Genomic DNA, 15643 nt, shown 5'->3' on the forward strand with positions numbered 1-15643 from the left:
TAAAATCATAATAAAACAATAAGGAGGGGAAGAGAATGCAAACAGGCACAGGGTAGGGTAAACAGGCACTGGGTAGGGTAAAACTAACAGTATAAAGTCAGAACAAAATCAAGTTTTAAAAGCTTTAGGAAAAAGAAAAGTTTTTAGCTGAGCTTTAAAAGCTGCGGTTGAACTTGTAGTTCTCAAATGTTCTGGAAGAGCGTTCCAGGCATAAGGGGCAGCAGAAGAAAATGGACGAAGCCGAGCAAGGGAAGTAGAGACCCTTGGGCAGGCGAGAAACATGGCGAAGAGCACGAGCGGGGCAATAGTGTGAGATGAGAGAGGAGAGATAGGAAGGAGCTAGACAGTGAAAAGCTTTGTAGGTCAACAGGAGAAGTTTATATTGGATTCTGAAGTGAATTGGAAGCCAATGAAGAGATTTCAGAAGTGGAGTTACATGGTCAGAGCGGCGAGCCAAGAAGATGATCTTAGCAGCAGAGTGGTGAACAGAAACCAACGGACTGATTTGACTTATTGGTCAAATCAAGGGGTGACACATCACACAGAAGCTTGTGGAGATTGTGGGAGGTGACAGTTGAATTTGGAACACTTCCACCTATCCTTTTGGGATCTAAAAAAATATCAGAGGGGAAGGAACCGCCCAGAGAGCTTTGGCTGTGTGGCGGTATATAAACGTAATAAATAAAATAAATGAAATAAAATAAGGAGCATATTAATCAAGGTGACCTCTGTAATTGGAGATATTTATCCAGTTAGGGCAGGGAATCTTTTTTTCAGGAAGAATTGGGGTTGCTTTTAAATAAGTTTTAGTTTTGTTTAATTCTGTGCTACCGTTTTTAACTAAAACTAACATGACATTACAAACATTTCCTAGAGAAACAAAATATACATTCCCCAATTAATGTTGATTGAGTTTGTTTCTATTGAATCAATCAGACAGAAACATATGCTGCTGACATGCCTTGATTATTTGACTGAGCCTTTCACTGACCTGTTATTGGTAAGATGAAAACTCGCCAGCTGAACTTAGGAAAAATGTAAAATATGTTTAAGATAAGGAGGTTGGGAAAAGGAAGAATAACTGTTAAACAATGTGCATGTGTAGATTATGAGGGAAACAACTGACATGAAATATAGTAGAAAGGAGACAAAACCTGTGAAGAAAAGCAGGTGGTGTTTTGTTCTGAAAATATGTAGCATAGAGAAATTTCTGTTTGTGAGTAACATATGTCAGCAATTGATAAGAAAAGATTTCAATATGAGATGCAAAATATAGGAACTGCAGGACACGCCACCTGTCCTCGCAGAACCCAACATCAGTTCTCAGAGGATGCTCCATCAGTCTTCATAAGGACACTAACACTTATCCTCATTGATTAATCTACTCCATTTTGCTACCAGCTCAGAAATGTCATTTGATAATTTACTTCAGTCCTTAAAGGCAATGCTTCTAAATTACTCTGAAATATCTTAAGTTGTGTTGTGTTTGAAAATATTTTATATTCTTATTTATTTAAGTGAGCAGTCCTATGGCCTCTAGACAGCAATGGGGGTGGCCACAGGATATTCAGAACCCTGGATCAGAGGTCAAAGATGGTGCTCTGACCTCAAAGCAGGGAACCTATGGTCTCTGACCCCTCCCACCCACTGTTGGTGCCGGTGCCATGCCAGATGCCTCTCCAAGATCACATAATCAACCTTGGAGAGTAGGTAAAAGAGGTGTTCAGGTGTTAAAATTTTTGTATATTGTTTTTAAATGTTTTTAATCTTATGTGGGCTGTCCAGAGAGCTTTGGCTATGGGGTGGTATACAACTGTAATTGTGGTGTGAGGTGCGAAATAAGGAGACGAGACAAAAGTATATGGTATCAAATTTGGGGCACATTTTATTAAATTATCTGCAAAAGGAGACTGGGTGGGCCCTATGCTACACCAGCAACTAGCTAGGCATTATAATGGGAGAAGCATTCCATGTCTGGGGGTGGCATCAAGGATTGCCACTCCCAGGCCATACCCCTTTTGGGGAAGGTAGACCTTCCCATGCCCTTCAACCCCCAGGCCTCAAAACACTGGTTGGAGAGACATGGGTCGGCTTAATCGGTAATCCTTATCCCCCCACTGGGGCCACAGACTCTCAGTGGAAGGCCTCAGGAATCACCAGTCACCGTGAACAGTGCCACTGAATGATCGCCATCCCTTTCCTCTAAGCATGCCCAGCCTACTTGCCTAAAAGAAAATGTGATCAAATTCACCTACTTAAAGTGATTTACCTAAGACAATCTCTTCCTGACTTACAGTGTGGAGTCGGCAAAAAGACCCATAGCCCCATCCAATTTGACTATGGGGAAAAAAATCCTACTCGGCTACCAACAGGATTACGAGCAAAGCCCATACTGCATACAGGGAGGGAGGGAGGGAGGGAGCCACAAAATGTGAAGAGGCCCGGAGGTAGCCATGGGTGCCTAATATAGGCTGCACCACACCACCCTGATCGGTGGTGCCACCCTACACCAACCTACAGTAAGGAGGCACGTCTCCCTTCGCCCCCACCTGCAACAACCTCCCCACAGCCATGCAAGCAGGATGTGGGGGAATGGCATTAAATAAATAAATAAATAAATATTTTCCCAACACAACATGCTTCTGGAGAGGCCCTCAATAATAGAAACATCACAAAAAACAGCTGCATTGCATATGTTTGGTCCCATGAAAAACAAACCTTTCCAACAACTTCTGTGAAGTGATTAGCCACCAAATAATTAGATTTCTTTATTTGTCATCTCACACATAAGCAGCCATGGCTTTATTATTCCCCAAATGAATTTCTACCTTATTTTAGATTGATACAAGACAAAGAAATGTTTTTCCATAATGCATCCCATTGTTTGAAACAAAACATTTTCTTTCAAAATCCAAAAGGTTAGCACAACACATCCCCTGACTCACTAAGTCCCCAAAGAAAACACACCAATCGGTTCTCGTGAATAGTGTGAATCGTATTAATTACTCTCTTGATCATAAAGTTCTACTAAAATACCCATCTTCATTACTAGTTTGATACTCACTGTTAAGAGGTGACTCTCTTGTGAGTGGGGTGGGTGGGGAACCTCATTTGGAACGAATGTCATGTTGATAAACCAAAGTTGGGCATCATTACTTTCCACCATTTTCATTATCCTATTGAGTACTTAACTTATTCTTTTGGGGAAAGCTCCCGCCATGAAATTCTGTAATATCTGATAAATGCATATTGAAATGTTCATGCTTTGTTACTAGGGGCTCAGGAGTTAAGGAGAATCACACACACACTTACACACACACACACACAAACACAAAGGGTTATGCCTTTATATTGCTTAGACAAAGGAGGCCTTTTAAGCTAATAATTTCAAATTTCACATTCAAGTTCATTTATTGGATGAGGTTCTGACATATTAATCCTTGTTTTCTTCAATCTGCAGGAAAGCATATGATGCATTTCTTTCAAATTTTGATGAAAATTACTGATCTACCTTGTTCAGACTTGTTGAAGGTGCATAATTCAACACCCTGGGCTATACTTTATAGGCTTACATAAAGTTAACATGTTGGCTCAAGCTGGCATATGGATTTTATGGATTTATTAATTACATTTCTATAGCAAAAACCAACCTCTCTGCACAGTTCATACCAATTAGTACCATAAAATACAACACAATCAAATACAATGCAAGTGTGTTCTTCAACACTCCACTTATGCTCTATGCTACCCCGCTCCCCAACATTCCAGGAGTGTAGTTCTCCCCCCCTTCTTTTTTCGGTAAACAAAATTGGGTCAGAGAAATTGTTCAGAGAAATTGTAAGGAGTAACTCTGTTTTTATTATTATTATTAACAATCTATATTTGCTATCATTCTGTGAAATCTACTGCTGGAAAATTATTGTGTTACTCAACAGTTATTCAGTAGATATGGAAGTGAAGATAAATTTATGAAGTATATCCAGTTCTGCAATAATAAAACCTCACACTGATGAAGATTAGATGCATTATTCCAGAAGCTGTTCATTTGAAGATGAAGTGCTAATGAACAAAGAAAACCAGGTGTGCATCAATCAGGTAAAACAATAATCATACAACCCTAAACTTTGCTAACAGTCAAAATATGTATGTGTATCATCAATTTAAGAAATGTAGTACTATAGACATTCTAAATTGGATTAGGATTTTCTAGAATATTTATTTAACAATAGGTGCATACATTTGGGGTCCACTTGTATCATACTTCATTCTATATACTTTCTAGTGATAGCTTTTGAGTTACAACTAATAGAAGATGATTGCTATTATTACTTCTTTTCAAACATGTTTTAGCTTATAATGACCCCAGAGAAAGATTATTTATTTATTTATTTATTTATTTATTTATTTATTTATTTATATAGCACCAACAATGTACTTATGCTTATCAGTTATGCTTATCATTTTACACGAAGACCACATGGACACTTAATCAAATCTAGAGAGCATATCTAAATTTGAGCTCTTAACCTGAACATGTCACCCAAGTCTTTAGTTCACAGCCTCTCCACTGAATGATATTGGGTTTCCGTCAATAACACACAACAAAAGAAACCAAACTTAGGTGCTGGATTGTGCAAACCATTTAATATAGCATGATAAGTTTCAGAATCCAGCATTCCTTCCTCAGGAGATTGAAAGAGGTAGAAATTCCTGCACCTATTTAGGTATAGCAGCCTAAAAAGGCAAAAGAGAATCATTTTCTTTCTTTTTCCATTGATGAACAACCTTTGTGAATATCTATCCCTCTAGGATTGCACTGTGTATAAAGTCCTGCAGTGGAATGTGCAGAAAGCAATGGGATGTATGGTCTAGGGATGGAGGGGGGGATTTGTTTGTATTTTAAGGTGAACTTTCATACTTTCAAACAAATATGTGAACTGAAACTCAGGCTTGGAAATTAACAGTTCTCTAGAGCGTGCGATAGAATCTTTCTAATCAAACAATGCACACAAACATCCACAGATATAAGGAAGTTACAAACAAACTTTAGTGAGAATCACATCCAAAAATGTATATTTTATGGAAATTTGCTTGTTGAAATTTGTATATAAGACAAAAAGTGTACCAAAAGTGCAAGCCAATTTCCATACAAACATTTTAAGGGGGAGGGGTTTAAAGTTAAGGATGAATTGATTATTCATTGGATATTCATTCCAATATTCATTGGAAAAATTCTCTAAGTTCAGGATGAAAAAGATTTACGAGTAGAAAAATGAGAAAATAAGAGACACCCAACATTGACCAACTCATCCATCTACCCTAGTGCAACATTCAAGGAGGCTCACCTGATGTTTAAACTGATATATTTAGGTGACTGTCAAAGACCTTTCTTTTCTCTCAGGCATTTTTTAAAATATATTTTACACTATTCCTTTGTACAGTTGGTCAGTTCTGTACTGTTTATTATCTATACTGCATTTCCTTGTTCTAGCTTAATGTAATCTGCCCAGAGAACTTTTATTATTGAGTGAATTAATAAAAAGAAAAAGAAATGTTTACTCAAAAGAAAATCTCAGTGAATAGTCAGAAAGCTTGAAACCCCAAATGCATTCTCTGGTGAGTAAGCCACCTTACATCTGAGTGAACAGGGACAGGATCAAGCTCCATATTTCTAGTAAATGTGTTTAGGATTCCAGTATTAATAAGAACTAGTTTATTACTTTGTCTGCCACCTTGAAAAAATATTGTGTTTTGAAAGGTGGCTTATGAAACTCACAAACTGATCTATCCATCCACCAATCATAAAATGGAATTTTTGAAGGCAGGAAATGACTAAACTGGGCATAATCCAGCAAATGTTACCCAGGGCTAAAAATGTATTGCACTTTTCCCCCCCATGCGCAGCCCAATCCTATGCATTTTTACCTGGAGCTAAGCACCACTGGGTTCAATGAAAAATATGCATAGGGAAACATGCAAAAGATTGCAACCACAGTCCAGGATTTCAGCCTTATTACCCTTGTAGTCCACTTCCACTCATTGTACTTTTTGTAAGTTTTTTTTTAGCTTGTTAAAATTCTTAACACATGAAATATGAAATTAGGGGATGACAACAATTGTTTATTGATACTTCCTTTCTGGTTCTCAGGTAACAAAAAGGGCAAAAGAATGTTTCATCCAATTCCTCCTCTTTCCTCTCCCTTACCATTATCCATTTATTGAAAGGAACAGGAAAAGTACAAGTTCCTTTTAAAGCAGCATGAATTAAAATGAAACCCACAACTACTATTAGCTTGCCATATTTGAGCTTGTTTACTTAATCTGTATGTAATGTAGATTAAATTGGGTGAATCTGTTTGGGTGAAGAAGTCCTTCATCCTAGCCATTCATTTGGAAGAAGAGCTGAGTTTAGCATAGTTTAGCATAGAGTTTCAACTACATTCTGTTGTTTTCTTCCATCATTCCAGATGTTACAACATGGAAACAGAAAATGGGACAACAGTCACTGAATTCCTTTTACTTGGATTTGTGTATGAACGAGACTTGGAGATTACTCTCTTCATAGTTTTCTTCCTTATTTACCTAGTGACGGTGCTGGGGAATTTGCTCATCATTGTACTCATTGGCATTGATCACCGACTCCACTCCCCTATGTATTTCTTTCTCAGCAACTTATCCTTCATTGAGATATTCATGACAACCTGTGTAGTGCCTAAAATGTTGGCCAATCTCCTGGCTGAAAGGAAAACCATTTCATTTGCTGGCTGCTTTGCTCAGTTATATTTTTATTTCTTCATGGGATCCACAGAGTTCATCCTTTTCGCCGCTATGTCTTTTGACCGCTACATGGCCATCTGCTATCCACTTAGGTATCCTACCCTCATGACTGGGACAGTTTGTGTCAAGATGGTGATTGGATCTTGGATTGGTGGGTTCCTGTCTGTCTTCTTGTCAATAGTCCTGAAACTGAGATTGCCTTACTGTGGACCTAATGTCATTAATCACTTCTTCTGTGACAGTGCCCCTATGCTGCACCTTGCATGCAAGGATATCAGTCTTATTGAGTTGGTTGACTTCATTAGTTCATTGATTCTACTGCTTGGTTCCCTCTCATTTACAGCTACTTCTTACATCTACATAATTAGAACCATTCTCAAGATCCCTTCTGCCGAGGGCAGAAAAAAGGCATTTGCTACCTGTGCCTCCCACTTCACCGTTGTCTCCATGGGCTATGGAATCTCCATTTTTGTTTATGTCAGGCCATCTCAGAGTAGCACCATGAGCATGAACAAAGCTTTAGCTATTTTCTCTGGCATCTTGACACCCTTACTAAACCCTTTCATCTTCAGTCTAAGAAATGAACAAATGAAAGAAGTGTTCAGAGATGTCATAAAGAGCATAATCTCAAAGATAAAAGATGGCTGATGTAGTATGTAACCTTTTCAAATACTTTGTCACTCTGAAACTCAGATAATAGTTTTAAGGACACAGATTGTATAAAACAAATTGGCATGATGAAATGCTTTCTCCCACACAAACATGTGTATTCCCTGAGATCATGTCAATGAGGTCCTTTTTCTGGTTCACCACTTTCTGAGATTGCTTTGGTGGTGATGAGAGAAATGGCCTTACTGGTTGTAGCATCCAGCTTTTGGAATGTGCTCCCCATAGGAGCTCAGCTGACACCCACTTACACCTTTTCAATGTCCGGCAGCATCCCTTTATTTTATTTTATTTTTTTTAATTTTATTTTAAGCTTTTAAAATACCATTTGAATAGGATTCATTCAGCTGCTGCAATGTTTATATTTTTAGACGTTCGCTTGGGCTAAGAAGGTCATGTGTGTTTGTGTGTATGTACGCTCGCATGTATGTATGTATGTATGTATGTGCATACATATTTCATTTTTATTTTAGTTGTTCAATAGCAGTTTTTAGAAGTAACTGCTTTATGAGAAACATATGTCAGCAATTGATAAGGAATCATTTAAATATGAGATGCAAAATATAGGAACTGGAGGACATGCCACCTGTCCTCACAGAACCCAATGTCAGTTTTCATCAGATGCTCCAGCAGTCTTCATACGGACACTGACACTGTTCCTCATTGGTTAATCTTCTCCATTTTGCTACCAGCTCAGAAATGACATTTGATAACTTACTTCAGTCCTTAAACGCAATGTTCCTGAATGATTCTGAAAAACCTTAAATTGTGTTTTGTTTGAAAACACTTTATATTCTTATTTGTTTAGGGGGGCAATCCTATAGCTTCTAGGCAGCAATTGTGGGGAGATATGATCTTCAGATTCCTGGGTCAGAGGCAGTGGTCTGTCCTCGAAGCTGGGAACCTGTGCTCCCTTTCCCCTCCCACCCACTGCTGGTCCTAGTGCCATGCCAGCTGCCTCTCTGAGAACACAGAATTAACCTCCGAGAGGAGGTAAAGGAGGTGTTCAGTGGGTGAGGAGGGGAGGGGACAGGAGAGACTAGGCTATGAGTTATCCAGATGCCTCTTCAGTCTCTTTCCCTCCTCCTCCAAAGTGTCCCAGCTAGAAGGGCAAAGAGCCCATCTAGCGAACGTAAGTGGGAGGATGGGGAGGCAGCCTCTGCGACACCTCCCACTCTGCATTTGGATGCTCATAAGCTTCCTGTTTTAGAGGCTTACAATCATCAAGTGCAGAAGTGATTCGTTTGTGCTCTAATCCTCTTATATCATGACATGTAAAGATCACTTGAAATTCTAAAGTAAAAAATGAAAAGAAATGCTTGATCTCCTTGCTTTTGTACAAGGAATATTTTAAATGTACAGTTCCTAAGTTACGGTTTTGTACCTGGAAAATGCACAGGAGGGATATCAGTAGGTGGCAGATGGAATCCACCTTTCAGATGCAGGGAATGATATTTTCCTGCAGGATCTGTGTGTGGCCCTGTTGGAATTCTTCCCGAACAGGTGGGGTGTAGGGAGCCGAATCCGAGGCTTAGCTCCCTTCTATGGTGGTTTGTGAGGGAATTTTGGGAATTGAGAATAGGGATGGTGAGCACTCTGGCACCTTTATGTTGATGGGCAATCCAAAGGCCCTGCTCCCCAGGGGCTCTGCAGCTTTCGTGTCAGGATATGGTTTACCTTTGAGGACCTTCTTCTCTCATCTACCTAGAGCTTTGCAGCCCTGAGTGGGGATGACACAGGTCAGTGTCACCAAAGTGGCCGGGTCACCCGAACCCTATGTTCAACTGAGTGGATCACCCTGATTGGCAGGCTAGTTGCCTGGAGACAACCCGCACGTTCACACACAGATCCATGGAAGGGTGAATTTCCTTGTTTAAATAAAGAGGCCCCAGTTTATGCCGAAGCTCTGGTGTCTGTGTTTTAATTCTATGGCTTCCTTCTCTACACACAAGTAAAGATCACTTGAAATTATGAAGTAAAAGAAGAAAACGCATGCTTGATTTCCTTGTTTTTGTACCAGGAATATTTTAAATGTACATTTCCTAAGTGACAGCTCTGTACCTGGAAAATGCATAGGATGAATGTTGAATATTAGGGGTGTGCACGGACCCCCCGCTCCGCTTCACTTGCAGATCCGCCATTTTCCGGATCGGGCCGCTCCGCCCCGCCCCCGCTCCGCCCACTTCCGCTCCGCTCCGCTCGGAGCTCCGGATCCGGATCCGGAGCTCCGTTTCCCCCCCCATAGGCTTGCATTGAAAGCTAAAAAATTATACAACTTTTTTTCTGTTCAAGTTAGAAACCTCATGTTTGGCACCATGACACCTCATGGGGATATACACATGCACGCCAAGTTTGAAAGCAATCCCATCATCCCCTGATTTTTGGTGAATTTTTGAAAATCGGGCACCCCACACACAACATCCCTGCGAGGTGGGCAGGGGAGGAGGGAGGGAAGGCAGGCAGGCATGCAGCTGGCATTTCTGGGGGCATAAGGAAGTGAGCCAAGGATAAGCCAGTAATGCATATAAAATGGAATAAATCAATCAATAAACAAAGGAGGGGTGGAATTAAAAGAAGCAGTGTTGCTCAATAAACAGCAAGAAGAATTTTTTTAAAAAGGCTATATCTGTCTTTTACCAGCAATAGGGGGACGTGCCCGGGGGAGGGGGAAGTAGCTGCCAGTTCAAGACAGCCACCAACAGCTCTGAGAAGAAGTAAAACGCTCACTTCAACTCATAACAGGCATTGCTCCACCACTGAAAAGTGACCATTCACTTCAACTCATGATAGGCATTGCTCCACCGTTTTACTCTCTTTGGAAGGCTCTAATGGCCTTCCAGTGCAGGAGAGAGTGGGGGCACGTCCACGATGAGATGCCCTAGGGGAGCTCATCCCCTTGCACCACATCTATTCAGTTGTTCACCAAGGTTAGGGTGGGGAGCAGTGCTGTGTTTCTATCTCTTATTTTTGGCTTAGTATATGATTTCAGGTTGTGTTTGTGCATTTGGTGGGGCTACTGTGTTAAAAAACACGGGGAAAAGCCCGTTCAGATGAAGAAAGAGAAGTTTCCCAGAATCCCAAGTTACCTGTTTTGCCTATGCCCTCCTCCAACTTTGGGATCATCATGACCGGGAGCTGACTCTGCCCCTCAGCCCTTTGAAAAAGGTATTTTTCCCGCCGATTTTTTAAAAACGTCTAGCCCGCGACCCGTACGACGCAGAAAGTTGAGAGTAGTCTCAAAATGACCCCCATCCATGACTCTCTGTGCACAAGAATTTTCAGAACGATAGCTTAACCCCCCCCCAGTTATCCCCGATTCTTTCCCTCAATGCAATCCTATGGGCGAAAAGCCGAAAACGCCGTTTGAGCCGCGCGGTTGACCCGATTTTCAAAAAAATATAGCACGCGACCCAGACAACGCAGAGAGGTGAGAGTGGTCTCAAAATGACCCCCATCCACGACTCTCTGAGCACAAGAATTTCTAGAACGATAGCTTCAAAAACAACGTAGTTATGCGCGATTATTTGCCGCAATGCAATCCTATGGCGAAATGTTTTCAAGATGGCGACCGGAGCGCTCTGCCTGAACTAGGAGCTCCGAAAAATGGGCGCTTCTCTTCGCCTTGCTTCTAGGGGGTCCGAGGTCCGCTCCTACTCCGCCTCTGGGTAAGGCGGAGCAGGCCAATCCGCTACTGCTTCTACGCTCCTAATCGGAGCGGATCACACCTCTATTGAATATCACTACATATCCAAAATGCTATAGCATGATATGCCAAGATAAAGACACATCTGTCAAGGTGGGAAATTCATAGGCATGATGAACCTGAACAAAGTAGATTTAGAAATGTATTGTCCTGATGTGGAAATTATTATTGAACAATCTGTCCAGATTGGAGATCCATTTAGAAAATTGCATAATCTTCCAAGTGCATTTGTGTAGATGCATGCATGAACCGATTCATGAGAGATATTAGATTCTTGTCTTCGGCTGATGAGAAATGTAGCCCAGAAGAATTGTCAGATGCAATCCTTATTATTATTATTATTATTATTATTATTATTATTATTATTTATTTATATAGCACCATCAATGTACATGGTGCTGTACAGAGTAAAACAGTAAATGGCAAGACTCTGCCGCATAGGCTTACAATCTAATAAAATCATAGTAAAACAATAAGGAGGGGAAGAGAATGCAAACAGGCACAGGGTAGGGTAAGCAGGCACAGGGTAGGGTAAAACTAACAGTATAAAGTCTGCACAACATCAAGTTTTAAAAGCTTTAGGAAAAAGAAAAGTTTTTAGTTGAGCTTATCTTTTCTCATGTATATGTCTCCAACACAAAATGCTTCGGGAGAGGCCCTCAGTAATAGAATCATCACAAAAACTGGCCACATTGCATATATTTGGTCCGATTAAGAAATAAACTTTCCCAACAACTTCTGTGAACTGATTAATTGCAAATAATTCGAATTCTTTATTTGTCATCTCACACATAAGCGGCCATGGCTTCTTTATTCCTCAAATGAATTTCTACCTCGTTTTAAATTGAAACAAGACAAAGAAATATCTTTCCATAATGCATCCCATTGTTTAAAACAAAACATTTTCTTACAAACCCCAAAAGGTCAGCGCAACACATCCCCTGGCTCACTTGGTCTCCAAAGAAAACATACCAATCGGTTCTCATTAATAGTGTGAATCATATTAATTACTCTCTTGATCAGTTCTGCTAAAACACAAATCTTCACTCCTAGCTTGATACTCACTGGTAAGAGAAGAGGTGACTCTCTTGTGGGGTGGGGAACCTCGTTTGGAATGAATGCCATGTTGATAAATCAAAGTTGGGCATCATTACTTTCCACCATCTGCATTATCCTATTGAGTACTTAACTTATCCTTTCGAGGAAAGCTCCTGCGATGAAATGTTGTAATATCTTATAAATGCATATTGAAATGTTCATGCTTTGTTACTAGGGGCTCAGGAGATACGGAGAATCATACAAAAAAGAAAAATGGTTTTGTCATCATATTGCTTAGACGAATTAGGCCTTTAAAGCTAATAATTTGAAACTGGCCATTTAAGATCTATCTGATGGGGGCTACAATTATAAAAAGGTTCAAACTGATCCAATAGAAATTGCCGCAACAGGTACAGTAAGTTAAAATGTGCTAAAAATTGACACAATAACCACCTTTAGGCCTGCATGGCAGTTGAAGCCACCGCACAGACCGTGGCAGACAACGGACCCAGGTAAGCTCCCTTCTCCCCTCCCCCATCCCCACTTACCTGGCTCTGCCACTGTCACTGGACGGACCATGGTGGCGGTGGATGGGGAAGCCAGGTAAGCTCCCCTCCCCACTTACCTGGCTCCGAAGCTTCAGAACGGTCCGAATCATTTCAGACCATCCCAAACCACTTCGGGCTGATCCAGACTTCCCCGGATCTGCTCCAGAACTGGGCTTTGGAGGTCCAGATCATCCCGATCCACTTCGAATCCTGGGATCCATAAAGGAGTGGAGCACACCCCTAATATCATACACTTCTTTCAAATTTTGATGAAAACTAGTGATCTATTTTGTTCAGGCTTGTTGAAGATGCACAATTCAATGCGTTGAGCTATACTTTAGAAGCTTACATAAAGTTGACATGTTGGCTCAAGCTGGCATATGAATTTTATGTATTTATGTATAACATTTCTATACCAAAAGCTAAGCTCTCTGCATGGTTCATACCAATTAGAACCATAAAATACAACACAATAAAATAAAATGAAAGTGTGTTCTTCAAAGCTCCACTTATGCTCTCTCCCCCTCCCTTCCCAGAGTATAGTTCTTTTCTTTTCTTTTCTTTTCTTTTGGTAACCAGAGTTCCCTAGAGGAAAGGAGAACATTTTATAATGTAAGTAACAAGAGAATTTATCAGTACATATACTAGATTGGGATAGAGAAATTGTTCCAACTGTAAAGAAGTAGTAATTTTGTTTTTATTATTATTAACAATCTATATTTGCCATCATTCTGTGAAGTCTACTGCTGGAAAACTTTAGTGTTATTCAACAGATATTCAATAGATCTGGAAGTGGAGATAAATTTGGGAAGCACATCCAGTTCTGCAATAATAAAACCTCACACTGATGAAGATTAGATGCATTATTCCAGAAGCCGTTCATTTGAAAATGAAGTGATATTGAACAAAGAAGACCAGGTGTGCATCAGTCGGGTAAAACAATTATCATACAACCCTAAACTTTGCTAAAAATTATAATTTGTACATGCATCATAAATTTAAGAAATGTAATACTATAGACATTCTAAACTGGATTAGGATTTTCTAGAACATTTATTTAACAATAGGTACATACATTTGTGGTACACCTGTATCATATTTCATTCTATATTCTTTCTCACAATAGCTTTTGAGTTATACCTAATAGAAGATGATTGCTATTATTACTTCCTTTTAAATATCCAATGTGCTTTCATGTCTTATCTTGTAATAACCCCAGAGAAAGATAATTAAGTCTATCATTGCACACAAACACAACAGGTGCAGTGCTTTACACAAAACTAGACAACATATCCAAATTTGCACTCTCAAGCTGAGCATGTCATCCAAGTCTTTAGTTCACAGCCTCTCTACTGAATGATATTGGGTTTCCTTCAGCGAGACCCCACAAAACAGATCAAACTCAGGTGCTGGATTGTGTTAACAGTTTAATATAGCATGATAGGTTTCAGAGTCCAGCATTCCTTCCTCAGGAGCTTGAAAGGTGTCAAAATTAAGAACATAAGAAGAGCCCTGATGCTGGATCAGACCAAGGGTCCATCTAGTCCAGCACTCTGTTCACACAGTGGCCAACCAGCCATTGGCCAGGGATCAACAAAGCAGGACATGGTGCAACAGCACCCTCCCACTCATGTTCCCCAGCAACTGCTGCACACAGGTTTACTGCTTCGAATACTGGAGATAGCACACAACCATCAGGGCTAGTAGCCATTGATAGCCTTCACCTCCAGGAATTTATCCAACCCACTTTTAAAGCCATCCAAATTGGTGGCCATCACTGCATCATGTGGTAGTGAATCCATAATTTAACTATGTGCTGTGTGAAGAAGTAGTTCCTTCTATTTGTCCTGAATCTCTCACCCATCAGCTTCAAGGGATGACCCCGGGTTCTAGTATTTTGAGGGAGGGAGAAAAATGTCTCCCTATCCATGCTCTCCAAACAATGCATAATTTTGTATACCTCCCATTAGCCTCCATTTTTCCAAGCTAAACAATCCCAGTTGTTGTAACCTTCCCTAATAAGGGAGATGCTCCAGCCCCTTAATCATTTTAGTTGCCCTTTCCTGCACTTTTTCCAGCTCTGTAATATCTTTTTTTAGGTGTGGTGACCAGAACTGTACAAAGTATTCTAAGTGTGGTCGCACCATAGATTTGCATATAGGCAGTATTCCTGCATCTCTTTAGATACAGCAGCCTAAAAAGTCAAAAGACAATCATGTTTTTCTTTGTCCTCAGTTACAAAAAACATTTGTGAATATCTAAAAGAGTATCTCTCCCTCTAGGTTTGCACTGTGTCTAAAGCCATGCAATGGAATGTGCAGAAAGCAATGGGATACATGGACTAGGGATGGAGAGGGGGGGATTTGTTTGTATTTTAAGGTGATCTTTCATACTTTCAAACAAATATGTGAACCAAATCTCAGGCTTGAGAATTCACAGTTCTCTAGATCATTCAATGTAATCCTTCAAATCAAACAATGCACACAAACACCCACAGATATAAGGAACATGCAAACAAATGTTAGTGAGAATCACATCCATTTTTTATTTTTATATTTTAGGAAATTTGCTTGTTGAAATTTGAATATAAGCCAAAATGTGTACCAAAAATGCATACCAATTCCATGCAAACATTTTTGTGTGTGGGGTGGGGGTGGGGAAGGGTTCTTAAAGTTCAGAAAGAATAGAATATAAGATTGGAAAAATTACCTAAATTCAGGATGGAAAAGACTTAAGATTAGAAAAATGAGAAACTGAGAGACACCCAAAATTGAAAGACTCATCCATCCATCTATCCTAATGCAAACTTCAATGAGGCTCACCTGATATTTCAACTGTTATATTTAGGTGAAAGCGAAAGACCTTTATTTTCTCCCAGGCATTTTTTAAAACATATTTTATACAGTGCCCT

The 15643-nt window shown here is 40.0% G+C and overlaps 1 protein-coding gene across 1 annotated transcript; it reads left to right on the top strand.

Moving 5' to 3' along the window:
• The first annotated feature begins 6477 nt into the window (after positions 1-6477).
• LOC134405390 (olfactory receptor 6M1-like) lies at positions 6478-7425 on the top strand. Its single transcript, XM_063136636.1, has one exon. It carries the CDS (start codon positions 6478-6480, stop codon positions 7423-7425), a length of 948 nt encoding a protein of 315 aa, XP_062992706.1.
• Positions 7426-15643: the final 8218 nt, after the last annotated feature.

Source organism: Elgaria multicarinata, chromosome 11 (assembly GCF_023053635.1).
Source record: "Elgaria multicarinata webbii isolate HBS135686 ecotype San Diego chromosome 11, rElgMul1.1.pri, whole genome shotgun sequence".
Taxonomy (NCBI): Eukaryota; Metazoa; Chordata; class Lepidosauria; order Squamata; family Anguidae; genus Elgaria; species Elgaria multicarinata.

Excerpts from the sequence above, each read along its gene's own strand:
- LOC134405390 (XM_063136636.1), top strand. The coding sequence starts at position 6,478 with ATGGAAACAGAAAATGGGACAACAGTCACTGAATTCCTTTTACTTGGA.